A 26,906-nucleotide genomic window follows, 5' to 3' on the forward strand; every position below is an offset into this window, starting at 1 on the left:
GAGTTTTGAGAATTAACCAATTCTATTGAAATTTTACATGAAATTTGTATGTAATTTTCCAAAATTTAAAAAATGGGCAACAAATTTTTTTTTTTTTATTTTTTTCTTCTTTTTAGTTACTATTATCGATCAAATGATTTACTTTTACTCTTATGCTTCTGATCTTGCTCCTCCACGTGAGCATAAACCTTTGTGTACTTGGCACATCATTGTTAAAATTATTTTGTTTGCCGCTAGTTCAGGCAAAAGGGTCATTTACCAATTTCGTCCGACCGTTAAAATAACTTCAACCCAATGTTCACCTGAAAAACAAATCTCTTTGATAGGAGGAAGGAAAAAGGAACAAGAATTTTTTTTCACTTAATAAATGTGATAGGCTTTTGTTGGAACATTGCAAGTGATGTCTAGATTTAAAAGTTAATATCATGAAATACTTCGGTTCTTACTTTTCTAACTTTTCAATTAGTTACTTATAATTTTTATTTGATTTGATTTTACGCATTATTATAATGCTTTGTTATTTAGAGAAAATTATTTGAAATGAATAGGATATTATTTAATCTCTAAGAGATTATTTGATATGCATTTTGTTTTAATCCGAAATAGAATAAGTGTTTTGTTATAGTGAATTTTGAATAATAATTGAAAGTATGTTTGGTAAGGTTCATTTGTTATAATTATTAGTTTAAAAATGTTATTTAAACGTTTTTTTATTACAGTACCAAACGATACAATACGAAAACATATAAAAGTACCAAATTAATTTTTTGATTTTTGGCCACTATTCATAATTTTTTTTTTTCCTAATTAGTACTCATAAACACACACTTCCCACTAAGGTTCGAACCGCTGACTTCTCTTTGAGAAGTAAGATCTTTGTACCGTTAGATTACTGCCTGTTGGTCACTATTCATAAATAAGTACTATACAAAACAAAACAATTTTTACCAAACACATTTTTTTACTTTTCACTATTATAATATCCGACAAAAACAAAAATATTAAAAATTACTTTTATTTAATTTTTTATATTATTGACAAAAAAATTTACTTACATCACTTATACACCTATTTGACTTATTTCAAACGTCACCATCTACTTTTATATAAAAAAAAATAAAAAAATAAAAATAAAAAATAAAAAATACAACGTATACAAGTAGGTCACAAGGCATGTGGTATCCGTACTGACTTGAATCTTACATTTATATCCGTAACAAACAAATAAAGCATCTTAATATAACTCCACATTCAAAATCATAATATTAAAAAGTGGGACCCATTCTTTTGACGCATGGTGGTAGTGAATTATGTGTTGCACGAAATGGTGGCCTATTTCTAGACCATAGAAAAGCTTTGCGTGCACATTCAAAACAACAGTAATGATACATAAGTGGATCTCATTCTTTCAATACCTACTCGCATGACACGAAATGACGACCACTTATATAGTTGTAGTAGTTTAAGATAAGCTTTTCCTATTTGATTAGCAACTTCGACCCATTTTTTTTTTTTTGTTTTTTTAGGTAAATAATTGTATTGAAATGATAAAATTACAAGGTACAAAGCCCAAAAGCAGAGGCCGAAGACAGCCACCAAGCAGACAAGCCAACGAGGCCCATTCAACAGTTGAATAAAGACACTAATATTCTGGAAGCCCTAGAATAGCTATGTCTGAAACAACTATCATTCCGGTGCGGTCAAAGCAATGAGGCAGAGCCTCCGGTGATCAATCCGGCTCCAGCGGTGGTCTAATGAAGGACTGAGGAAGATCCCAATCAAGCATGGTCCTCCTCGCAGAAGGTGAGTCTCTCACACTTACAGATAGTAGTCTCTGTTTCACCAACTCCATAGATCGATTTAACACCCTATTTTGCGATTTTCTTTGGTTTGTGAAGGCCCGTTCATTGCGCTCCATCCAGATCTGGTTGACAGTGGTGAAGGCCCGTTCATGCATCATGTGCCATAGACAAGAAAGTCAAAAAGGAGGTCGTCCACGGGAATTATTAAATTGAAGAATTCATTTCTTCAATGCGCCCTCCGAGTACTGATAATTAGGTTCTCACCATTTCGTTTCTAACCCATTCAAACTTAACAGCAACTCATCACTGCATAAGCCTCTCCTCTCGCACATTTGAAATGGATACAAAGAACCGGAATGTGTTCAAGATCAAGAAGAAGAAGAAGAAGACCAGCAACACTTCATTACCACCATCTTCCAACACTTCTTCATCTTCCACCTCTCCACCTGCTGGAGGATGGGATTATGAAGTTTTCTTGAGTTTCAGAGGTGCAGACACCCGTCAAAACTTCACTGACCACCTCTACCACGGCCTTATGGACGCTGGAATTCACACGTTTAGAGACGACGATGAGCTTCGCTTTGGAGAGAGGATAAGTGATGAGCTTCTCGAGGCAATACAGCACTCAAAGATATCCATCCCAGTCTTTTCCAAAGACTATGCTTCAAGTAAGTGGTGCCTAAATGAGCTCAACAAGATGGTTGAGCGTAAGAGGACTTTGGGGCAATTGATATTACCCATTTTCTACTACGTCGAACCGTCCGACGTGCGAAACCAGAAAGGGAGTTACGAAGAGGCCTTCCAGAAACACGAAGAGAAATATAAAGATGATAGTGCTACTGTGGAGGGATGGAAGAAATCCTTGAGGGAGGTTGGAGAATTGAAGGGATGGAGTGTGAACAATATCAGGTAATTGTGTATATTTATTAATTTTATTTCTATATACTGATTCTGGTATTTTAACACTTCTGATTATTTTCTTTTAGGCTCCTCATTGTTTGAATGTAAAATATTTTTTTATTTTAGGATATTTAATATAAATTCCGCATCTTTGAAATCTGACTTAACAACAATGAAAATTATTAGACTTTTAAAGCATGATAATTGGGCTATGTGTTAATTTACTTGTTAAGTTGCTTATAGACGATGAAAGCATGTTTGATAAACTACGTGACTGGTGATTTTTGTGGTTATTGAAGAATCAAACATATTTGGGGGCTACGGACCATTGGAGCGCGTCTTAAAATACATATTATGTTTGCATGCATGTTTACTTTGACACACAACACCTTATTGCATGAAATGAGCACTCAAGAGGCCAACACTGAATTACTTCATTCTCACTCCCAATCCATTGCAAAGCTTGAATCCCAAATCGGGCTTGGAAGCCCGTTTGAACCCCAAAGGGGAGCTCGTGGAAGCGCGTGGGGAGTGTTCTGGCGCATGTGGTGGCGTGCATCTCCACAACAACAACGATAAAAGATGGCAATGGTGATAGATCCAACAATGATTGTGATAATACAGGTTAAAATGCACATATAATTAGTCAACATAACCTAATTCAATTATCTCAAATAAGCCAATTAAACAAAACAATAGCGTTTTAATGAGTAAAGATTGAATGTTTGAATGAAAATACCTCAATCAAGGTACCTATTATGTCACTATACCTTTTAAATGTATGAAGATTGAATATTTGAAAGAAAATAAGATTAAAACAACTCTAAACAAATGATTAAATCAATGGAACAATTAAATAAAAATTAATTAAATCGTTTAATTAAAATCCCTAGATTTTAAAACTCAGACTTCAAATTCAGTGCTTGAGTACCATCCAAAAGGCTCAAGCATATGCCCAAAAAGCTCGAGCAGAAGAATTTGGTTGTTGTAATTTACGAATAAAGAAAATTTTAAAATCTAACAAATATAACATATCCATCAATTTTTAGTAAGTTATTTTACACGTCCCGTCAGATGAATTCAACCTCAACCTCGACCTAAATCTCTGCCGAATAAAGTAAAAATAAAAAAATATTTTACCTTAAAAAAAAAAAAAATTCCCAAAGAAAATATTTTACTTTGAAACAAACGCAACCTTAATGTAGATTTTCCTTACTAGAACCAAACCAACTATGAACTTGCTTGGTTCAATTCTCTCAAATTAGACACTACTTTAACTTAGTTTGCAAACAATAGATTTTTCACAAATTGTTAACAAATGAATTTTGAAGCTGCTTTCTATTTTTCAGTTTTCTGGGAATAGACAACTACTACTGTTGAAAATTTAAATCAAGTAGGCAATCTATATTTGTGGGTTTTTCCATATATATATATATATATATATATATATATATATATATATTTGACATTAATTATGTTTGGCAGGCCTCAAGGAAAACTGGTAAAGAAGGTTGTTTCAAAGGTATGGAGAGAGCTGAAAAAGAATTACTCATTGGTTGTAAATGAATGCTTGGTTGGAATTGATGATCATGTAGAAGAAATGATGAAATTGTTGAGTGTTAATTCCAACGATGTAAGGATTGTAGGAATCCATGGCATGGGAGGAATCGGCAAGACCACTGTAGCCAAGGTCATCTTTGACAAACTCTCCCGACAATTTCATTCCCGTTGCTTCCTTGAAGATGTTAGAAAAACAGCACAACAACACAATGGTCTTGTTGAGTTGCAAAACCAACTTATATCTAGCATCTTAAAACAGGGACGCCCTGTCTTAATCGGGTCTATGGATGAAGGAATTATTGCAATCAAACGTAGATTTTCTGGAAAGAAAGTTCTTCTTGTCGTTGATGATGTCGATTGCAGTGATCATCTTCGTGCATTTGCACTTTTGGGAAATCGTGATTGGTTTGGTTCAGGAAGTAGGATAATTATCACAACTAGAGACCCAGATATTCTAAAACAGGCTGTGGTCAATTCGACTTATGAACCAAAGGAATTGGATGATTATCAAGCTCTTCAACTTTTCAGCAAGTATGCTTTTAGAACGGACCATCCCCCACAAGACTATCATACTTTATCTAGAGATTTTGTGCACGCAACTGGAAGGTTGCCTTTGGCTCTTGAGATTATTGGTTCTCGTTTGTTTAGCATTGAAAAAAAGGAATGGGAAGATAAATTAAAGGAGTTGAAAATGATGCCAAACGAAGATGTGCAGAAGAAGCTGCAAACAAGTTATGACGCATTGAATGATATACAAAAACAGATATTTCTCGATATTGCCTGTCTTTTCATTGGAGTGGATACAAGAATTGCTTCCCACATGTGGGAAAGTAATATTAATATTGGAGTTCTTTTGCGCCGTTCGTTGGTAAAAATTGGAGATAACAATGAGCTAGTGATGCATGAACAACTTAGAGATCTTGGTAGGAATATTGTCCGTCGAGATGAAATCAACGATCCAGGAGAACATAGTAGGGTGTGGCTTCATGAGGAAGCCTTCCACATTTTAGAGAGTAGTACGGTAAGATCCAACTCAATAGATGTTCTTTATTCAGAATTAATTTTTTCTGTCTTTTTTTTATTTTTTTAATGTAGGCCCCACCGTAGGTTTGCCAATTTTAGCATTTCTAATGTTAAGAATCTCTAGCAATTTATCCTCCACTCACACGTTTTTGATATTTTCTTCATCTATATCTATCAAACTCATGTCTTTCCACGTTCTTCTAAACTTTTTCTCATGTGTTTCTTTGTGTGATTAAGCATATTAGATAATTATCTTTACTTTTCTAGGTGAGAATTTTACATTCTAATAAATGAGATATGGAATTTGTAAGAAATTCAAACACTTGAAATCAGACAAGGCTTTTTACTAATTTGCATGAGGCCGGTTCTATTGCTCTTTAATTTAGGTGTTTTTTTTTTCTTACTATAGTTTATCTATAAATATGTTTACTAAAAAATGTGAATTTGGATTAGTATAAATTTTGATAAAGAAAGGATTGGGTAAATTAATTCCATTTAAAAAAAAAAAAAAAAAAGATGCTACCACAGTGCAGGTAACATTTTAAGTCAGGAACTTGCAGAGCTAGAGGAGAATCGAATCCACACCCAAGTACTAGAAATGGTTGTCTACCGCTTAGATGCTTCCCTCCCACCAACTCTCTACCCCCCTGGGGACTAATATTAGTTATGTTACTACATGAATACTCTCTTATAATACTCATAAAGTTGAAATAATAACTGGAATTTTCTCAAAGAGAGTGAATATCATCATTTAATACTAGTATATATTATTTATACTCATGTAAAGGTTCTCTTTTGGCAGGGAACAAGAAAAGTTGAAGCTATCTGTGTGAACTTTGAATTAGAGTCACAGGCTAAAGCTCTTACAAATGAAGATTTCGCAAACCTATCTAATCTGAGGTTCCTTCAAGTTGGCAATGCAGAGCTGGATGGAGATTTTAAGAGACTTCTTTTAAAGTTAAGATGGCTACGCTGGAACGGATGCCCTCAAATTTTTAGACCGACCAATTTTCGACTAAAGAATCTGGTCATTCTTGATTTATCACGGAGCGATATCACAGAAGCCTGGGAGGGTTGGAATCGTATCAAGGAGGTTTAATCAATTTCTCTGCTTTTGTTTCGTGTGTCTCATCACATAATTGTTTGTAATTTATTATAAGCTATTCTCTTTTTCCTTATTTTGCAGTTTGCAACAAAGTTGAAAGTTCTAAATCTCACATGTTGCAAAAACATGGTTAGCACTCCTGACTTCTCTGCATATGCAAATTTAGAGAGATTGATTCTTGAAGACTGTGAGAATTTGGATCATATTGACCCATCAATTGGGAAACTCAACAGTCTATTTTTCTTAAATGTGAAGAATTGTACTAAACTCAAAAGTCTGCCTCTGGGATTTGATTCTGTGGAAGAGCTCCTCATCGATGGTACTTCTATTCAAGAAGTCCCTATTGGTAAAGGTGTCAAGAATCTTCAATGCTTGTCACTAAAGGAAAGCTATTTAAAAGAACTTCCGGACTCCATTGGGAAATTAGAATCATTAAATGAGCTGCGCTTGTCAGGAGCAAACTTTACAGAATTACCTGATACCATTGGCAACTTGGAACATTTGAGAATTCTTGAGGTTAGATTCCCGAATCTGAAAGAAATTAAGGACCTTGACAGATTTAAATCCTTGGAATTTTTGGATATGAGTTTGTGTGAATCCTTGGAAAGATTGCCCGACCTATCAAACATGGAAATGCTAGAAGAATTAAAGCTCGTCAGGTGCCAGAAGCTGCATCTGATTGGGGGTCTTAAGGCTATGAAATCCTTGAAGTTGCTGGAGTTGTCATGGTGCACAGCCTTGGAGAGGTTACCTGATTTGTCGAACTCGGAAATGCTGGAAGAATTAATACTCTACCAGTGCGAGAAGTTACAAGAGATTGAGGGTCTTAAAGGTTTGAAATCCTTGAAGATGATGGACTTGTCATCGTGTATAGCCTTGGGGAGGATACCTGATCTGTCAAACTCGGCAATGCTGAAAGAATTAAAGCTCTACCGGTGCGAGAAGCTGCAAGAGATTGAGGGTCTTGAGGGTTTGAAATCCTTGAAGATGCTGGACCTGTCATCGTGCACAGCCTTGGAGAGGTTACCTGATTTGTCGAACTCGGAAATGTTGAAAGAAATGAAGCTCCACATGTGCCAGAAGCTGCATGTGATTGAGGGTCTTAAGGGTTTGAAAACCTTGAAGATGCTGGACTTGTCATGGTGCACAGCCTTGGAGAGGTTACCTGATATTTCGAACTCGGAAAAGTTAGAAGAATTGAAGCTCTGCCTGTGCCAGAATCTGCAAGTGATTGAGGGTCTTAAGGGATTGAAATCCTTGAAGATGGTGGACTTGTCATCTTGCACAGCCTTGGAGAGGTTACCTGATCTGTCGAACTCGGAAATGCTGGAAGACTTAATGCTCTACCGGTGCGAGAAGTTACATAAGATTGAGGGTCTTCAGGGTTTGAAATCCTTGAAGATGCTGGACTTGTCGTCGTGCATAGCCTTGGAGAGGTTACCTGAGTTGTCGAACTCGGAAAAGCTGGAAAAATTAATGCTCCACGGGTGCGAGAAGCTGCACGAGATTGAGGGTTTCAAGGGTTTGAAATCCTTGAAGTTGCTGGACTTGTCATGTTGCGCAACCTTGAAAAAGTTACCTGATCTGTCGAACTCGGAAAAGCTGGAAGAATTAATGCTCCACGGGTGCAAGAAGCTGCATGTGGTTGAGGGTTTCATGGGTTTGAAATCCTTGACGTTGCTGGACTTGTCATGTTGCACCACCTTGGAAAAGTTACCTGATCTGTCAACACTAACAAAGTTAGAGAAATTGCTACTTCATAAGTGTGAGAAACTTGGTGAGATTTTGGGACTTGAAAAACTGAAATCCGTAGAATTGTTGGACATTTCTGAATGCAAGTCACTAAAATGTCCAGACATTTCGAACATCAGAGAAGTTGGGCGTTGAGAGTAAAATTTGCGGAATGTCAGATTTTAGTGTTTAACATTCAACTTGATGGCATGGTAACCATCTCTATTCTGTGCTAATCTATGTTGTCCTTTTATGATGATTTATTTTTTCCCTTAGTTTATTGTTAATTGTGATCTGTTTCTATATATATGTTTCATGCTTAATAAGGAACATCTATTCATGCATGTCAAAAGAATGAAGGATTGAATTCATAATCTCTTGAACTTCGAGATGCCATTTATCTGTTAGGGCTCAATTTCATGTATTCTATCAATCTATGATCTTAGAGAGACAATCTTTGCTCAAGGTAATCTAATACATTTGCAATTGAATGGTGAATTGATTATTTTGAGATTTAAGTAGGAATCTTAGTGGTGAGGGTTTGAGGTCATGTGTTACAGAACAAGCATCAAAGTTTGAAAGGAATCAAAATAATTCCGTAAGATTTGTTTTCTTTCTTAAAATTGTTTGGATCCAGAATTAGTAATTTGTAAGAAATGCATGATTTTTTGTACAGGGGTTGATTCCTATACAGAAAAGTTGAAGTTCATAAACATGCATGTTTGTTTTCATAGATTTTGTGAAGTCCTGAATCAGATCAGTATAAATGTCACTAGTATGCTTACTGCCTAACTACTCTCTCTGTAAGTATTATCGTTGTCTAAATACTAGACTTTTTCATGTGGAGGACTCTGTGGTTGGCTACTTATGTATTTCTTTTTTTTGTCTCCCCAACATATTTATGTAAGATTCCTGATAGTAGCAGGAATTATGAAGATTAAATTTTTTTTTCTAAAATTATTATTTTTTTTATCTGATTTTTGGTGCAGGAAACGGGCAAAGAGTGACAAGACAGTTCCCAACACTCATATTAAAGCCGAAATTTTTTCTCATGGGTATTTTACTTGCCCTATCAACTGTTGATGCTCAAAAAATTGATATTTAATATGCTCAAATATTATATATTCTAATGGTTATATATTCTACTGAATTTTAAATATATGTTAATAATTGTAATATATACCCAACAAGTGCTCAATTCTTGTTTTTGAGAGCTGGGAAGGACCAATATTTCAATTTCTGCTACTATGAAAAGCACACACTTTGTAACAAGGTCTAATGTCTTCATATATATACTAGAAGATTCAGGGCACAACTTAATTAAATCATATTGATTGAACCATATTTTGAATTTTGATGCTAAAAATGAACTTCCATAAAAAAAAAAAAAAAAAACAAACTCATATCGTATGAAATGGTTGTTCTTTTATTCGCTTGTCAAGCTAAAACTTTTGTATGGGTTGCATTTATTTTTGCTAGACCTCAAGTGCTTTAGCACCTCTTTTTTGCAACTAAGAGGAGCTCTCATGCTGCTATATACTCACATTCTTGAAGCCTCCATATTGTTATTGTTAATTCAACTATAAAGACAGCGAGTCAACCCTCATCGATCTTGTATTAATTGCTGATTTTGTGGCTTGAAAGCAGAGTCGCAAAAAGTTACTGGCTTACTGCATGAATTCCTTTATTTTAGTTAACACATTCATGGCAATTAACAGCACATAACAAAGGGAATTTGCACTAATACTTCAAGTTTCCACTCCTAACCAAGTTTGGAGAAATGAAGTGTCATAATTTCTTGATTATTTGAAAAGATAGTAGTTTTTATTTTTTATTTTCTACCTTTTGTTTATTATTGTATGTATTTGATCTTGATATCATACCCAGACTCCTAGCCCAAAGTTTGAAGAAGCTTTGTTCATAACATCTTTGGTGTCGGGCAATATTTCAGATGAGTGGAGGAATTAAAGCTAGTGAAGAAGGAGCAGGAGCACCTGGAGCAAAAGTTATGCCGGAGCTTGAGGGAGAAGGTGGGCTATGAGAAGCAAGAGGATGAGAAGTGGAGGGGTCAGGAAACACAGAGATCAAAGTATATTGTTGTAGCAGTTTGGAAGAAGAGTTGGAATGTTGAAATGAATACCCTCATTCACATGCCATATAAAGTTTAGATCTCTCTCCTGAAGTTTCCTTTGTATCATATGGTACTGATGTTTATGTAAATGTAAAAGCTTGTTTGATTCTTTTGATATAATTACCCATGTAGAGATGCTAAATAAATGCAATGAAGCAGGAAAATTTGAGTAGTAGTATGATTTTGTATTGGTGGTCTTGACCCAATGAAGCAAGAAAAATGTAAGTTACAATCATTTTCAACAGGTGTCAGTCGCTCCCGCTTTCACGATCTGCGCGCGCTGTTATTCAAATTATCACTACTTGAGCGATTTTCACGATCCGCGCGCACTTTTATTCAAATTATCACTACTTGTGATTAAATTTTACCACTCTCACGCTCCCACTTTACGTAATTTGGGTAAAAATGCTTCAAGGTGAGTTGGGATCAGCTGTATGTTTAAACCAAAATCAGACGGTGGTCTTGTCTTTTGTAGGCATAGGTGCTTTTAATACTGCTCTTCTTTCCAAACAGGGCTGTTATGATACTCACGAATCACAACATCCTCCTCCTTGTCCTACGCAAAAATTGTGTGAACTAGTACTTGCTCGCTCTAGAGTATCACTTAATAAATGTTGGGAAAAGAAATCGACCAACAAACAACACCTAACAATATTTGTATAATTAAAATAGAATGTGTTAAAAAAATAAATAATAATAATCATTCACAAAGTGATATAAAGATATATGTGAAAAAACTTGTTCAGAGAAAAAAAAAAAAAAAAACACCGAGAACTAAGGTCAAATTTAAAATTCCACCATGCAATAAGAATGGGGTACATTAAGAAAAAAAAAATAATAATAATGTGTACACAAGTTTCTTCTCTATTCATAAGCTTACCACACCAATATACTCACCAAGTGAATTTCAACAATATACTCAGAGTTTATTACCAAGGTGAACAAAAGAGGATGAACAAAATCTACCATTTTGGAGAGGCAATATACCAAATTATTATTTAAGATTTCAAAAAACAATTATTCATGAGCACCGTCAACATCATTCCAATCAGCCCAACCAAAGGACAGGCCCAATAAAAGGGAATAGCAATCTGGAAACAAAGCCTGTTACAGACATATAAAGGCTAAGCCCAATCTGAATGAAATTCAAAATCAAGTGCTTTAGTCAACGACTGGTAACGAACTCCGGTGGTTGACAGTTTTAGGGTTCAATTGTCCCCAAAACACATTGGAGCGTAAAATTGTTGACCGTAAATCAAATCCATGGATGGGTATGGAGAGGTTTCGCGAATCATCATCTGACGGGGGCAGATTCATAAGCTTCCTTCCTCTTTTTCTCACTGTTTCAAGCCCAAATCAACTGGTAAATTCTCTCTCTTACCCCTATTTCTCTCTCTACAAACACTCACTCTCTCTATATATATATCTGCAAGATATATAACTCATATGTGTATATTTTGTATTTCTATATCACTATATGTTGGGATTGAGGTTTTTTGAGGGTCTGATTGTGGAGGAAGCTTACCTCAGAGGAAGGAAATTACAAGGAACAACCTATTCTCTTCCCCAGGGCTATTCAATAAGCTTAAGACAAGAAAGTCAAGAAGGGGGTGGCAATTATCAAACAAGTTCCACAGACAATAAAATAAAAAAGGGTGTGGAAATTATGAAATTGAAAATTTCATTTCTTCAATGACCACTGATATGGTTCTCGTCATTTTCCTTTCTAACCTCTGAAACTTAACAGGAATTGATTGATCATTGAGCCTCTCAAATCACATATTTGAAATGGATACAGAGAATTGATTATGACTATCTTGTCTCATCACCCTTGCTGCAATTCTAATCATTAGAACCTTTGAACACTTTTCCTTTGAATACTCTTCATTGTCCACCTCTCCACCTGCAGGCTTGGACTATGAAGTGTTCTTGAGTTTTAGAGACAACAATGAGCTTCGCATTGGAGAGAAGATAGGTCCCGAGCTTCTCAAGGCAATACATCACTCGAAGATTTCCATCCCAGTCTTTTCCAAAGACTATGCTTCAAGTAAGTGGTGTCTGCTTGAGCTCACCAAGATGCTTGATTGTAAGAGGACTTTGGGGCAAATCATATTTACCCATTTTCTACGACGTCCAACAGTCTGATGTGCGCAAGCAGATGGGGAGTTACGAAAAGGCCTTCCGAGAACACAAGAAGCATTTTGATAGTGCTGTTGTGGAGGGGTGGAAGGAGGCCTCGAGGGAGGTTGGGGAATTGAAGGGATGGGAAGTTGCCGATAGGTAGGGGTGGCAAAGTTTGACACGATCCGTCAACACGACTCGAACACGATACGAGTTAAACGGGTTTGGGTTGACCTTAAACAGATTCGGATCGACCTTAAACATATTCGGGTCGTAAACGGGTCGACACGATTAATCCGTTTAATTAATCGTGTCGTATTTGGGTTAAGTGATTCAACCTGTGTAACCCGTTTATATCCATTTAACTATATGTGTCATAAACAAATTTCTATTTAAGTTCCAAAATAACTATCTAAACTTATATCTTGTCATTTTTATTCTTTTGTATATTAGAGATTATTTAGTAATTTGGTTAGATTGAAACTTATATTTTTCTAGTATTTAATGTTTGATCGAGTATTATTAATAATTTAAATAATAAAATATTTTATTTTATTAAATAGATCATTAAACGGGTTACACGTGTAACATGTTTAATAAACAGGTCGGGTTAGTATTAAGAGTTTCTGACACGATTATTAAACGGGTCGTGTTCAGGTTGAGCTGTTTAGTAGAATATCCATAAATCGACACAATATGATTACGACTCGGGAACACGAATTGCCACCCCTACCTATAGGTAGATTATGCTATTTTAACTTTTCTGATTATTTTCATATAATGTAAATTAATTTCCTTATTAGCACCAACTATGAACTTGTTTGCATCGGTCCTCTCAAATTAGGCACTAGTTTAACTTAGTTTACAAACAACAATTTTTTACAAATTGGTAATCAAATGAATTTTGAAACTACTTTTTATATTTCAGTTTCTGAGAATAGGCCATTATATGTTTATCATTTTTCCCATACATATGTGACATCATTATGTTTGGCAGGCTTCAAGGAGAACTGGTAAAGAGGGTTGTTTTAGAGGTGTGGGGAGAGCTGAAAAGGAACTCATTGGATGTAAATGAATGCCTAGTTGGAATTTATTATCATGTCGAAGAAATGATGAAATTGTTGAGTGTTGATTCCAGTGATGCAAGGATTGTGGGAATCCATGACATGGGAGGAATGGGAATCCTGTTGGGTTTATTTCCTTCTATATGGAGGAAAGCCCAAGTGGGTTTTATTAAAGCCCAAAACCCAGCCCTTTAGGGTGAATAACCCTAAGGAAGTCAGAATAAAAAGAGAGGGAGGTCAGCCGTAGTTTTTTTCCCAAGAAAGAGAGAAAAACGCAGTTATTTCTCATACTGTCCCGATTTCATCAAAACTCTGATCCCGCTTCGTCCGTGGTCCGATCGAGCTGAAATTTGGAGGAGAGGTTCACGACTCACTGAGTTACAATCTGAACGGTGGAGATCGGATTTTGAGCTCGGGAGTTGGGGTTCGTGCCCGTGAACAATAACCGGGTTTTTGGTATATTCTCTCCAATTCTCTTTGTTTTTGCCAAGATTGGTGATATCTTGATGAGATGTATTGTAACCTCTAATTGCGATTAGAGAAGACTTTGTGTACCCATTATTTGGTTGATAGTGGAGATTTCAACTGGACTAAGTCCTGTGGTTTTTCTTCCTCACACTGGGAAAATTTTCCACGTAAAAAATTGCTTGTGTTCTTGTGGCTTGGTGTGATTGATTATTTTTCTATTATTTTTAGCACATATAAAAGTAGAGATACACTATATTTGCTTGTATATAGGGAGAAGAGTTATTCCGCTGTGTTCGTTTATTATTATCTCTCCCAACAAAGTGGTATCAGAGCGCCAGGTTGACAGATTATCAGGTTGGCAGTTTGAGTTATGGAAGCAAATACGAGTAGAATGATTAATCTCAATGGTTCAAATTATCACATATGGAAAAGAAAAATGGAGGATTTTCTTTATGTGAAAGATTATTACCTACCAGTGTTTAGTGCTGAAAACCAGAAAACAAGTCTAATGTAGAATGGACTTTGTTACATCGACAGGTGTGTGGGTATATCAGGCAATGAGTAGATGATAATGTTTTGAACCATATTAGTGGAGAGACAAATGTACATTCTCTATGGAGTAAGCTTGAACAGCTATATGCTAGAAAGACTGGAAATAATAAATTATTTCTGATTAAGCGGATGATGACTTTGAGATACCAGGACGGGACTCCTTTATCTGATCACCTGAATACATTCCAAGGAATTATTAATCAGCTGGCTGGAATGGATATTAAGTTTGATGATGAGATACAAGGGTTATGGTTGCTTGGTTCATTGCCGGACTCGTGGGAGACGCTCAGAACTTCATTGTCTAACTCTGCCCCAAAAGGTGTAATCACAATGGATATGGCCAATAGTTGTTTGCTAAATAAAGAGATGAGAAGAAAAACACAGGGATCCTCTTCACAGTCAGAGATCTTGGTTACAGAAAAGAGGGAGATAAGTAAGAGTAGAGGTCCGAAGAACAGAGATAACAACAGAAGCAAGTCTAATAAGTTTGCAAATATTGAGTGTTATCATTGCGGGAAAAAGGGACACATCAAGAAATATTGCAGGCAATTGAAGAAAGAAAACAAGAATGAGAAAAGGACGGGAACGAAGAATGAAGATGACAAAGATGGTGATGACAGAGTTGTTACCACCACTCCTGCAGTCTTCCTCATTGTTTATGATGATGAGACGATAAATGTTGCATACCAGGAGACCAGTTAGGTGATTGACAGTGGTGCCTCCATTCATGCTACATCTCGGAAGGATTTCTTTACATCTTATAAATCTGGTGATTTTGGAGCAGTAAAGATGGGCAACGATAGCTTGGTTAAAGCCATTGGAATTGGGGATGTGTATCTGAAGACGAATAATGGCATGAGGTTAATTCTCAGAGATGTGAAGCATATTCCTGACATTCGTTTAAATTTGATTTCTACAGATAAACTTGATGATGAAGGGTATTGCAACACTTTCAGTGATGGCCAGTGGAAGCTCACTAGGGGTGCTATGGTTGTGGCTCGAGGCATGAAGCACTCTACACTGTACGTTTTGCAAACAATGATCTCCAACGACATTGTTAATGCAATGGAGGATAATGATACAACAGAGTTGTGGCACAAGAGACTGGCTCACATGAGTGAGAAAGGATTAGCTCTACTAAGGAAGAAAAGTCTACTATATGGACTGAAAAGTACAGTTATGAAAAAGGTGTACTCATTGTTTGTCAGGGAAGCAGAGCAGAGTCTCCTTCAAGAATTCCTCTTATTCGAGAAAGTCAGAGATACTGGATTTGATACATTCAAATGTGTGTGGCCCTATGAAAACGAGAACACTTGGTGGCTCCAGATACTTTGTGACCTTCATAGATGACCATTCATAGAAGTTGTGGGTATATACCTTGAATTCAAAAGACCAAGTGTTGGCAGTGTTCAAGCAATTCCAAGCCCTAGTTGAGAGACAGACTGGGAAGAAATTGAGATGCATTCGTACTGATAACGGTGGAGAGTATTCTGGTCCTTTTAATGAGTATTGTAGACAGCAGGATATCCAGCATCAAAAAACAACTCCGAAAACTCCTCAGTTGAATGGCGTAGCAGAAAGGAAAAACAGGACACTGGTTGAGAGAGTGAGATGTTTGCTTTCACAAGCCCAGTTGCCAAAATCCTTTTGGGGGGAGGAATTGAGCACAGTTGTTCATGTGTTGAATCTTACACCCTGTGTTCCTCTACAGTTTGATGTGCCAGACCGAGTTTGGACAGGTAAGGATGTTTCCTATAATCATCTGTGTGTTTTTGGGTGCAAAGCATTTGTGCATATTCCAAAAGATGAAAGGTTCAAACTTGATGTGAAAACGCGATAGTGTATATTCCTTGGCTATGGCCAAGATGAGTTTGGGTATAAGCTTTATGATTCAGTTGAGAAGAAAATTGTGAGAAGCAGAGATGTCGTGTTTGTAGAAGATCAGACAATTCAGGATATTAAGAAAGCAGGGAAATCTATGTCTCAGTAAGGTGATACTTTGACTGATATGGATCCAGCTCCTCTGAAAATGTACCATCTCAGGTTGAGAATGATGTTCAGGATGACCACCAGTGTACAGGTGATGTGGATGTTCCCCTACAGGTTCAGGGAGATGTTGAGACTGATGAGCAGTTGACAGCGCCAGAGATTCCACCAGAGATTCCATCTAGGAAGTCTGCCAGAGACCGACATCCTTCCACTTGGTATTCAACAGACCAGTATGTGTTATTGACTGACGGGGGAGAGCCCCAGTGTTTTGCAGAAGCCATAGAAGATGAACACAAGACAGAGTGGGTTGAGGCCATACAAGATGAGATGCAGTCATTGCATGATAACGACACCTTTGAGTTAGTAAAGCTACCTAAAGGAAAAAGAACTTTGGAAAACAAGTGGATTTACAGGAAGAAGCCAAATGGGTTCTCTTCAAGGCCACGGTACAAAGCTAGATTGGTTGTCAAAGGGTTCGGCTAGAGAAAAGGTATTGACTTTGATGAGATCTTCTCTCCAGTCATAAAGATGTCATCGGTCCGTATAGCACTCGGCCTAGCAGCTAGTTTTGACTTGGAAGTTGAGCAGATGATGTAAAAACTGTCTTCCTTCGTGGTGATTTGGAGGAACAGATTTATATGAAGTAGCCAGAGGGTTTCAAAGTGAAAGGGAAAGAGGATTATGTGTGCAAGCTGAAGAAAAGCCTATATGGTTTGAAACAAGCACCGAGATAGTGGTATAAGAAGTTTGAGTCTGTTATAGGAGATCAAGGCTACAAGAAGACAACTTCTAATCACTGTGTATTTGTTCAAAAATTCTCTGATGATGATTTTATTATTCTACTGCTTTATGTGGATGACATGTTGATTGTTGGCAGGAATGCTTCAAGGATTGACCAATTGAAGAAGCAATTGAGTAAGTCATTTGCTATGAAGGATTTGGGGCCAGCAAAGAAAATTCTTGGCATAAGAATCAGTCGTGACAGAAGTGCCAAGAAGTTATATTTGTCACAGGAGGAGTATATTGAAAAAGTGCTTCAAAGGTTCAATATGGACAACACTAAAGTGGTTAGCTCTCCTCTTGCTACCCACTTCAGACTGAGTACAAAGCAATATCCTTCTGCAGATAAGAAAATGGAAGACATGGAAAGAGTTCCTTATGCCTTAGCAGTAGGAAGTTTGATGTATGCAATGATTTTCATAAGACCAAATATAACTCATGCAGTTGGTGTAGTTAGCCGATTCTTGTCAAATCCGGGAAGAAAGCATTGGAATGCAGTGAAGTGGATCATGAGGTATCTTTAAGGCACTTCCTGTTTGAGACTTGGTTTGGGAAATGGACAACCATTGTTAGTTGACTACACAGATGCAGATATGGTAAGGGATGTGGATACTCGTAAGTCTACTTCGGGTTATTTGATCACTTTTGCAGGTGGGGCTGTAGGTTGGCAATCGAAACTTCAAAAATGTATTACTCTTTCAACGACAGAGGCAGAGTTTATTGCAGCAACGGAAGCGACTAAAGAGTTGCTATGGGCAAAGAAGTTCTTGAGAGAACTTGGTTTTAAGCAGCAGAGGTATGTGTTGTTTTGTGATAGCCAGAGTGCTATTCATCTTGCTAAGAATTCCAATTTCCATGCAAGATCTAAGCACATTGATGTACGATACCATTGGATCAGAGATGCGTTGAACAATAAGTTACTTGAACTTGAGAAGGTTCACACTGATGATAATGGTTCTGATATGTTGACAAAGACCCTACCAAGAGAGAAGCTTGAAGTTTGTTGTTTGATCGCCGGAATGGCGATTTCTTCCACATAGTCGGAAAGGGGGAGATTTGTTGGGTTTATTTCCTTCTATATGGAGGAAAGCCCAAGTGGGTTTTATTAAAGCCTAAAGCCCAGCCCTTTAGGGTGAATAACCCTAAGGAAGTCAGAATAAAAAGAGAGGGAGATCAGCCGTAGTTTTTTTCCCAAGAAAGAGAGAAAAACGCAGCTTTTTCTCATACTGTCCAGATTTCATCAAAACTCCGATCCCGCTTCATCCGTGGTCCAATCGAGCTGAAATTTGGAGGAGAGGTTCATGACTCACTGAGTTACAATCTGAACGGTGAAGATCGAATTTTGAGCTCGGGAGTTGGGGTTCGTGCCCGTGAACAGTAACCGAGTTTTTGGTTTATTCTCTCCAATTCTTTTTGTTTTTGCCAAGATTGGTGATATCTTGATGAGATGTATTATAGCTTCTAATTGCGATTAGAGAAGACTTTGTGTATCCATTATTTGATTGATAGTGGAGATTTCAACTGGACTAGGTCCCGTGGTTTTTCTTCATCACATTGGGGAAATTTTCCACGTAAAAAATTGCTTGTGTTCTTGTGGCTTGGTGTGATTGATTATTTTTCTATTATTTTCAGCACATATAAAAGTAGAGATACACTACATTTGCTTACATATAGGGAGAAGAGTTATTCCGCTGTGTTTATTTATTGTTATCTCTCCTAACAAATCCATGGCATGGGAGGAATTGGCAAGACCACTATAGGCAAGGTCATCTACAACCGACTCTCCTGACATTTTGAATCTTGTTGCTTCCTTCCAAATGTTAGAGAAACAGCACAACAACACAATGGTCTTGTTAATTTGCAAAACCAACCTATGTCTAGCATCTTAAAACTGAAATGCGCTAACATTAGTACTCTGGATGAAGGAATTAATGTAATCAGTTTCTAGTGTCATGACAAGGCTCATTCTTACCAGTTTTATGGAGGCTAGAGTGGGTTGGGGTTCCTCTTGGCTATTTCTCCAATCTATTACCAAGGACTTGAACGCTAATGCAAATGGTAACAGCAGTGGCCATAATTTGTTCCAAGGTTTTTGGAAGCAGCTTTGGACAGTCAGAGCAAATCCCAAGGTATTGGATGATGAGCTATGTATGTAAAAGGTGTGGCTTGGGTGGTGAATCAGTGGACTACTTAATACTGGATTGCCTGTAGTTGTTGAAATTTAGAAGCCAAGTCATGGGTGTGGATTTGAGTAATAGAATTAATCAAAATTTTCACCGCGGCCTGGCGGTCCCAAGCCCCTACTTTTCAAAGAGAGATGAGGGGTTCGAGCCTCAGTAGAGACGTGTGTGTGAGTACTCAACTAGAAAAAAAAAAAAAAAAAAAAATCACCGCCACCGATGCCACCGAGTTCTGCTTCATCCTCATTTTTTTAGGCCATCGAGTATGATGAAATGAAGCACTGAAGAAGATGGGTTGGGATTGGGGTTGGAATTAGGATTGGTTGGATGATTTTGGAGTTGATTTGTGGTCTACAACTTGATTTTCATGATTTTTGCAGCTTGATTTGTGAAGTGAAATTTGGAATTTTCTTAAGTGATACTCCCTCAGTCACAAATTAAGTGTCAGTGAATTGTGACTCACATGGTTCTTAATTTGCGACGAAGGAATTAGTAATTTTTAGTGTTTCAATTTAAAATTTGGCGAAATAAAAAAAATGAAATTTTTATTTAATTACAAAATTGGCATATCATCCAAATCCATCCCAATCTTTTACTTTCTTTGATTAGTTTTTGTTAGGCTAGGAGTTGTAGTATTTGCAAAGGGGGTTTTTTGATTTGGTTTTTTTAACTTCACCCTAAAAATCCATCGCAATATTTTACCACCTTTTTTATTTAGCTTTTGTTCTGTTACGGCTTTACTAATTGCTTTTGTTCTGTTAAGGGGTTATTGGTTCGTTTTAGAGGTCATAAGTTAACAGTTTTAAGGGCTCAGTACAAAAACAAAAAAAAAGCATTAGGGCGTTACTAATTGGGGCGTAAAATTGGTGATCGTGAGGCGAGTCCATGGATGGGGGGGCTAGAGGAGGTTCGTAGATCAGAACTGTTGGAAGCAGATTCATCAGCCGTCGGAGTCAACAGTGGATCTGACTGGGCAGATTCCTCAGTTCACTTACTGCATCAAATACGATGGACCTTCCTCTGTTTCTCACTACTTCAACCCTAAACCAACTGGTAAATTGTTTCTTTTACCCCATTTCTCTCTCTACTCTCTCTATCTATAATCATATATATAATTATATACACACACAACATATATATATCTGAGTAAAAAAGAGTTAGGTTGCATGTCACTATCATGAATCATTTGCCATAGACAACAAAGTCAAAGAGCCCGTGGAAATTACGAAATTGAAAATTTCAAATCTTCAATACCCACTAAATAATCCTCTCTTCTCTTATCACACAATTGAAATGGATACAGAGAGCAACACTTCATCTTCCACCTCTCCATCTGCTGGAGGATGGGATTACGAAGTTTTCTTGAGTTTTAGAGGTGCAGACACCTGTCAAACCTTCACTGACCACCGCTACAACGGCCTTGTGGACGCTGGAATTCACACTTTTCGAGACGACGACTTCGGACTGGGGAGAAGATAGGTCCTGAGCTTCTCAAGGCAATACAGCACTCCAAGATATCCATCCCAGTCTTTTCCAAAGACTATGCTTCAAGTAAGTGGTGCCTGCTTGAGCTCGCCGAGATGGTTGAGTGTCGGAGGACTTTGGGGCAATTGATATTACCCATTTTCTTTGATGTCGAACCGTCCGATGTGCGACACCAGACGGAGAGTTAAGAAAAGGCTTTCCAGAAACACGAAGAGAATAAATATGATAGTGCTACCGTGAAGGGATGGAAGAAATCCTTAAGGGAGGTTGGAGAATTGAAGGGATGGAGTGTGAACAATAGGTAATTGAGTACACTTATTAATTTTATTTATATATACTACTGATTCTGCTATTTTAACCTTTTTATTATTTTTCTTTAGGCTCTTTTTGTTTAGATGTAGAATATTTTTTTTTTTTTTTAGTGTTTGGTTGTAGTAAAATATTTAAGAAAAAAAAAAAATAAAAATACAATCTAACAAAAATAACTTACGCAAGTTATTTTACATGTTCGATGGGCTTTATCTAAACCTCGACCGATTCCTTTGCCAAATACCGAAAAAGCAAAAATAAAGAAAATATTTTACCTAAAAAAGAAAATATTTTTCATTGAAACAAACAAGCCTTAACTGTAGATTTTCTTTACTAGAACCAAACCAACTATGAACTTGTTTGGTTCAGTTCTCTCAAATTTGACACTAGTTTAACTTAGTTTACAAATAATAGTTTTTTCACAAATTGTTAATCAAATGAATTTTGAAGCTATTTTCTTTTTTTCAGTTTTCAGGGAATAGACAACTACTGTTGAAATTTTAAATTAAGTAGGCGATCTATATTTGTGGGTTTTTCCATATATATATATATATATTTGACATTAATTATGTTTGGCAGGCCTCAAGGAGAACTGGTAAAGGAGGTCGTTTCAAAGGTATGGGGAGAGCTGAAAAGGAATTACTCATTGGTTGTAAATGATTGTTTAGTTGGAATTGATGATCATGTAGAAGAAATGATGAAATTGTTGAGTGTTAATTCCGATGATGTAAGGATTGTGGGAATTTGTGGCATGGGAGGAATTGGCAAGACCACTGTAGCCAAGGTCATCTACGACAAACTCTCCCGACAATTTCATTCCCATTGCTTCCTTGAAGATGTTAGTAAAACAGCACAACAACACAATGGTCTTGTTCATTTGCAAAACCAACTCATATCTAGCATCTTAAAACAGGGACGCCCTGTCTTAATCGGGTCTATGGATGACGGAATTAATGCAATCAAACATAGATTTTCTGGGAAGAAAGTTCTTGTTGTCGTTGATGGTGTCGATCACAGAGATCAGCTTCATGCATTTGCACTTTTGGGAAAGCGTGATTGGTTTGGTTCAGGAAGTAGGGTTATTGTCACTACTAGAATCCAAGAGATTCTAAAACTGGCTGAGGTCAATTCGACTTATGAACCAAAGGAATTGATTCCCTAATCTGAATGAAATTAAGGGCCTTGACAGATTTAAATCCTTGGAATATTTGGATATGAGTTTGTGTGAATCCTTGGAAAGATTGCCCAACCTATCAAACATGGAAATGCTAGAAGAATTAAAGCTCGTCAGGTGCCAGAAGCTGCATGTGATTGGGGGTCTTAAGGCTATGAAATCCTTGAAGATGCTGGAGTTGTCATGGTGCACAGCCTTGGAGAGGTTACCTGATTTGTCGAACTCGGAAATGCTGGAAGAATTAATGCTCTACCAGTGCGAGAAGTTACAAGAGATTGAGGGTCTTAAGGGTTTGAAATCCTTGAAGTTGATGGACTTGTCATCGTGTATAGCCTTGGGGAGGATACCTGATCTGTCAAACTCGGCAATGCTGAAAGAATTAAAGCTCTATTGGTGCGAGAAGCTGCAAGAGATTGAGGGTCTTAATGGTTTGAAATCCTTGAAAATGCTGGAGTTGTCATGGTGCACTGCCTTGGAGAGGTTACCTGATTTGTCGAACTCGGAAACTCTACCAGTGTGAGAAGTTACAAGAGATTGAGGGTCTTAAGGGTTTGAAATCCTTGAAGATGATGGATTTGTCATCGTGTATAGCCTTGGGGAGGATACCTGATCTGTCAAACTCGGCAATGCTGAAAGAATTAAAGCTCTACCGGTGCGAGAAGCTGCATGAAATTGAGGGTCTTAATGGTTTGAAATCCTTGGAGATGCTGGAGTTGTCATGGTGCACAGCCTTGGAGAGGTTACCTGATTTGTCGAACTCGGAAATGCTGGAGGAATTAATGCTCTACCAGTGCGAGAAGTTACAAGAGATTGAGGGTCTTAAGGGTTTGAAATCCTTGAAGATGATGGACTTGTCATCATGTATAGCCCTGGGGAGGATACCTGATCTGTCAAACTCGGCAATGCTGAAAGAATTAAAGCTCTACCGGTGCGAGAAGCTGCAAGAGATTGAGGGTCTTAATGGTTTGAAATCCTTGAAGATGCTGGACTTGTCATGGTGCACAGCCTTGGAGAGGTTACCTGATTTGTCAAACTCGAAAATGCTGGAAGAATTAATGCTCTACCAGTGCGAGAAGTTACAAGAGATTGAGGGTCTCAAGGGTTTGAAATCCTTGAAGATGATGGACTTGTCATTATGTATTGCCTTGGAGAGGATACCTGATCTGTCAAACTCGGCAATGCTGAAAGAATTAAAGCTCTACCGGTGCGAGAAGCTGCAAGAGATTGATGGTCTTAATGGTTTGAAATCCTTGAAGATGCTGGACTTGTCATGGTGCACAGCCTTGGAGAGGTTACCTGATCTGTCGAACTTGGAAATGCTGAAAGAATTGAAGCTCTGCATGTGCCAGAAGCTGCATGTGATTGAGGGTCTTAAGGGTTTGAAATCCTTGAAGATGCTGGACCTGTCATCATGCATATCGTTGGAGAGGTTATCTGATTTGTCAAACTCGGAAATGCTGAAAGAAATGAAGCTCCACATGTGCCAGAAGCTGCGCGTGATTGAGGCTCTTAAGGGTTTGAAAACCTTGAAGATGCTGGACTTGTCATGGTGCACAGCCTTGGATAGGTTACCTGACATTTCGAACTCGAAAAAGTTGGAAGAATTGAAGCTCTGCATGTGCCAGAATCTGCAAGTGATTGAGTGTCTTAAGGGATTGAAATCCTTGAAGATGGTGGACCTGTCATCTTGCACAGCCTTGGAGAGGTTACCTGATCTGTCGAACTCGGAAATGCTGGAAGACTTAATGCTCTACCGGTGCGAGAAGTTACATAAGATTGAGGGTCTTCAGGGTTTGAAATCCTTGAAGATGCTGGACTCGTCGTCGTGCATAGCCCTGGAGAGGTTACCTGAGTTGTCGAACTTGGAAAAGCTGGAAAAATTACTGCTCCACCGGTGCGAGAAGCTGCATGTGATTCAGGATTTCAAGGGTTTGAAATCCTTGAAGTTGCTGGACTTGTCATGTTGCACAACCTTGGAAAAGTTACCTGATCTGTCGAACTCGGAAAAGCTGGAAGAATTAATTCTCCACCGGTGCGAGAAGCTGCATGTGGTTTTGGGTTTCAAGGGTTTGAAATCCTTGAAGTTGCTGGACTTGTCATGTTGCACCACCTTGGAAAAGTTACTTGATCTGTCAACACTAACAAAGTTAGAGAAATTGCTACTTCATAAGTGTGAGAAACTTAGTGAGATTTTGGGACTTGAAAAACTGAAATCTGTAGAATTGTTGGACATTTCTGAATGTAAGTCACTAAATTGTCCAGACATTTCGAACATCAGAGAAGTTAGGCATTGAGAGTAAAATTTGCGGAATGTCAGATTTTAGTGTTTAACATTCAACCTGATGGCATGGTAACTCTCTCTATTCTGTGCTAATCTATATTGTCCTTTTATGATGATATTTTTTTTCCTTTGTTTATTGTTAATTGTGATCTGTTTCTATATATCTTTCATGCTTAAGGGACATCTATTCATGCATGTCAAAAGAATGAAAGATTGATTTCATAATCTCTTGAACTTCGAGACGCCATTTATCTGTTAGGGCTCAATTTCATGCATTATATCAATCTGTGATCTTGGTGAGACAACCTTTGCTCAAGGTAATCTAATACATTTGCAATTGAATGGTGAATTGATTATTTTGAGATTTAAGTTGGTTTCTTAGTGGTGAGGGTTTGGGGTCGTGTTACAGAACAAGCTTCAAAGCTTGAAAGGATTCAAAATAATTCCGTAAGATTCGTTTTCTTTCTTAAAATTGTTTGGATCCAGAATTAGTAATTCGTAAGAAATGCATGTTTGTTTTCATAAATTTTGTGAAGTTCTGAGTCAGATCCGTATAAATGTCACTAGTATGCTTACTGACTTTTTCATGTGGAGAACTTTGTGTTTGGCTATGTGTGTGTGTATATATATATATATATATTTCTCCCCAACATATTTATGTAAGATTCCTAATAGCAGCAGGAATTATGAAGATTCTAATTGTTTTCTAAAATTATTATTTTTTATCTGATTTTTGGTGCAGGAAACGGGCAAGGAGTGACGAGACAACCCCCTACTACTCATATTAAAGCCGAAATTTTTCCTCGGGTATTTTACTTGCCCTATCAACTGTTGATGTGCAGAAATTGATATTTAATATGCTCAAATATTATATATTCTAATGGTATTGTACTCAATTTTAGATATATGTTAATATAATTATTAGTATATACCCAACAAGTCCTCAATTCTCGTTTGAGAGCTGGAAAGGACCAATACTTCAATTTTTGCCTCTATGGGAAAAGCACTCACTTTGTAATAAGGTCTAATTTCTTCATATATATACTAGGAGATTCTGGGTACAACTTAATTAAATCATATTTGATTGAACCATACTTTGAATTTTGATGCTAAAACTGAAAAATGAAGTACAAAAAAAAGCTCATATCCGATGAGATGGTTGTTCTACAAAAAAAAGATAGTAGTCTTTATTTTTTATTTTCTACCTTTTGTTTATTATTGCATGTATTTGATCTTGATATCATACCCAGACTTCAAACCCAAAGTTTGAAGAAGCTTTGTTCATAACATCTTTGGTGTCGGTGCAATATTTCAGATAAGTGGAGGAATTAAAGCCAGTGAAGAAGAAGCAGGAGCATCTGGAGCAAAAGTTACGCCGGAGCTTGAGGGCCGGAAAAGGTGGGCTATGAGAAACAAGAGGATGAGAAGTGTTAGGAGTCGGGAAACACAGAGATCAAAGTATATTGTTGTAGCAGTTTGGAAGAAGAGTTGGAATGTTGAAATGAATACCCTCATTCATATGCCATATAAATTTTAGATCACTCTCCTGAAATTTCCTTTACATCATATGGTACTGATGTTTATGTAAATGTAAAAGCTTGTTTGATTCTTTTGACATAATTATACGGTGTGTGGAGATGCTAAATAAATGTAAAATTTATGTGTTGCGACTCTTTTTCTTTTCATATTAGATGTTCATTTCGAAAACTGTGACTCAAATTTATCATTTTGGAAAGGCAATACCGAATTATTATTTAAGATTTCAAAAAAATAATTTATTTTGAATTTATTTATTCTTTTTCTTTTTTTTTTTAAATGTCCTGTTTAATAAAAATCCGAAATAAATAAAATTCTAGTGCCAAAAAAAGGTGACATTTTTTTTTTTAAAAGTTAAAGTGTGTATTTGGCACTTGAATTTATTCCTTTGGGAAGAATAAGGGCAACGTCATTCCTATCACGCCAACCCAAAGGATAGGCCTATGGAAACAAAGCCCGTTACACCCAAGACAGATAAAAGCTAAAGCCCAATCTGAATGAAATTCAAAATCAAGTGGTTGAGTCAACGACTGGTAACGAACTCCTGTATATATTTTGTATTTCTATATCACTATATGTAGGGATTGAGGTTGAGGGCCTGAATGCCTGATTGTGGAGGAAGCTTACCTCAGAGGAAGGAAATTACAAGGAACAACCTTTTCCCTTCCCCAAGGCTATTCGCTAAGCCAAGACAAGAAAGTCAAAAAGGGTGTGG

At 37.2% G+C, this 26,906-nt stretch overlaps 3 protein-coding genes across 6 annotated transcripts; all 3 read left to right on the top strand.

The window, feature by feature from the left end:
- Positions 1 to 1,452: 1,452 nt before the first annotated feature.
- Positions 1,453 to 26,340, top strand: LOC132304263 (disease resistance protein L6-like). 4 transcript variants are annotated; one of them, XM_059801882.1, is made up of 8 exons: positions 1,453 to 1,803; positions 1,899 to 2,711; positions 4,188 to 5,283; positions 6,088 to 6,378; positions 6,472 to 8,333; positions 8,798 to 8,924; positions 9,111 to 9,176; positions 25,971 to 26,340. In XM_059801882.1, the coding sequence occupies exons 2-5, from the start codon at positions 2,140 to 2,142 to the stop codon at positions 8,275 to 8,277; spliced, it is 3,765 nt and encodes a 1,254-aa protein (XP_059657865.1). In that variant the 5' UTR covers positions 1,453 to 1,803; positions 1,899 to 2,139; the 3' UTR covers positions 8,278 to 8,333; positions 8,798 to 8,924; positions 9,111 to 9,176; positions 25,971 to 26,340. The 4 variants fall into 4 exon arrangements, with proteins under 4 accessions (XP_059657865.1, XP_059657850.1, XP_059657859.1 ...); XM_059801867.1 differs by lacking the exon at positions 25,971 to 26,340 and adding an exon at positions 10,073 to 10,427; XM_059801876.1 differs by lacking the exon at positions 8,798 to 8,924 and having other exon boundaries at positions 1,455 to 1,803.
- LOC132276718 (disease resistance protein RUN1-like) lies at positions 21,769 to 22,362 on the top strand. Its single transcript, XM_059778294.1, has one exon. The coding sequence runs from the start codon at positions 21,769 to 21,771 to the stop codon at positions 22,360 to 22,362; it is 594 nt and encodes a 197-aa protein (XP_059634277.1).
- Positions 22,944 to 26,192, top strand: LOC132276727 (uncharacterized). Its single transcript, XM_059778306.1, has 3 exons — positions 22,944 to 24,615; positions 25,038 to 25,102; positions 25,971 to 26,192. Exons 1-3 carry the CDS (start codon positions 22,944 to 22,946, stop codon positions 26,190 to 26,192), a joined length of 1,959 nt encoding a protein of 652 aa, XP_059634289.1.
- Positions 26,341 to 26,906: the final 566 nt, after the last annotated feature.

This window comes from Cornus florida, unplaced genomic scaffold (assembly GCF_030987335.1).
Source record: "Cornus florida cultivar Cherokee Brave unplaced genomic scaffold, ASM3098733v1 CherokeeBrave_3.0.0_Hap2_Chr01, whole genome shotgun sequence".
NCBI lineage: Eukaryota > Viridiplantae > Streptophyta > Magnoliopsida > Cornales > Cornaceae > Cornus > Cornus florida.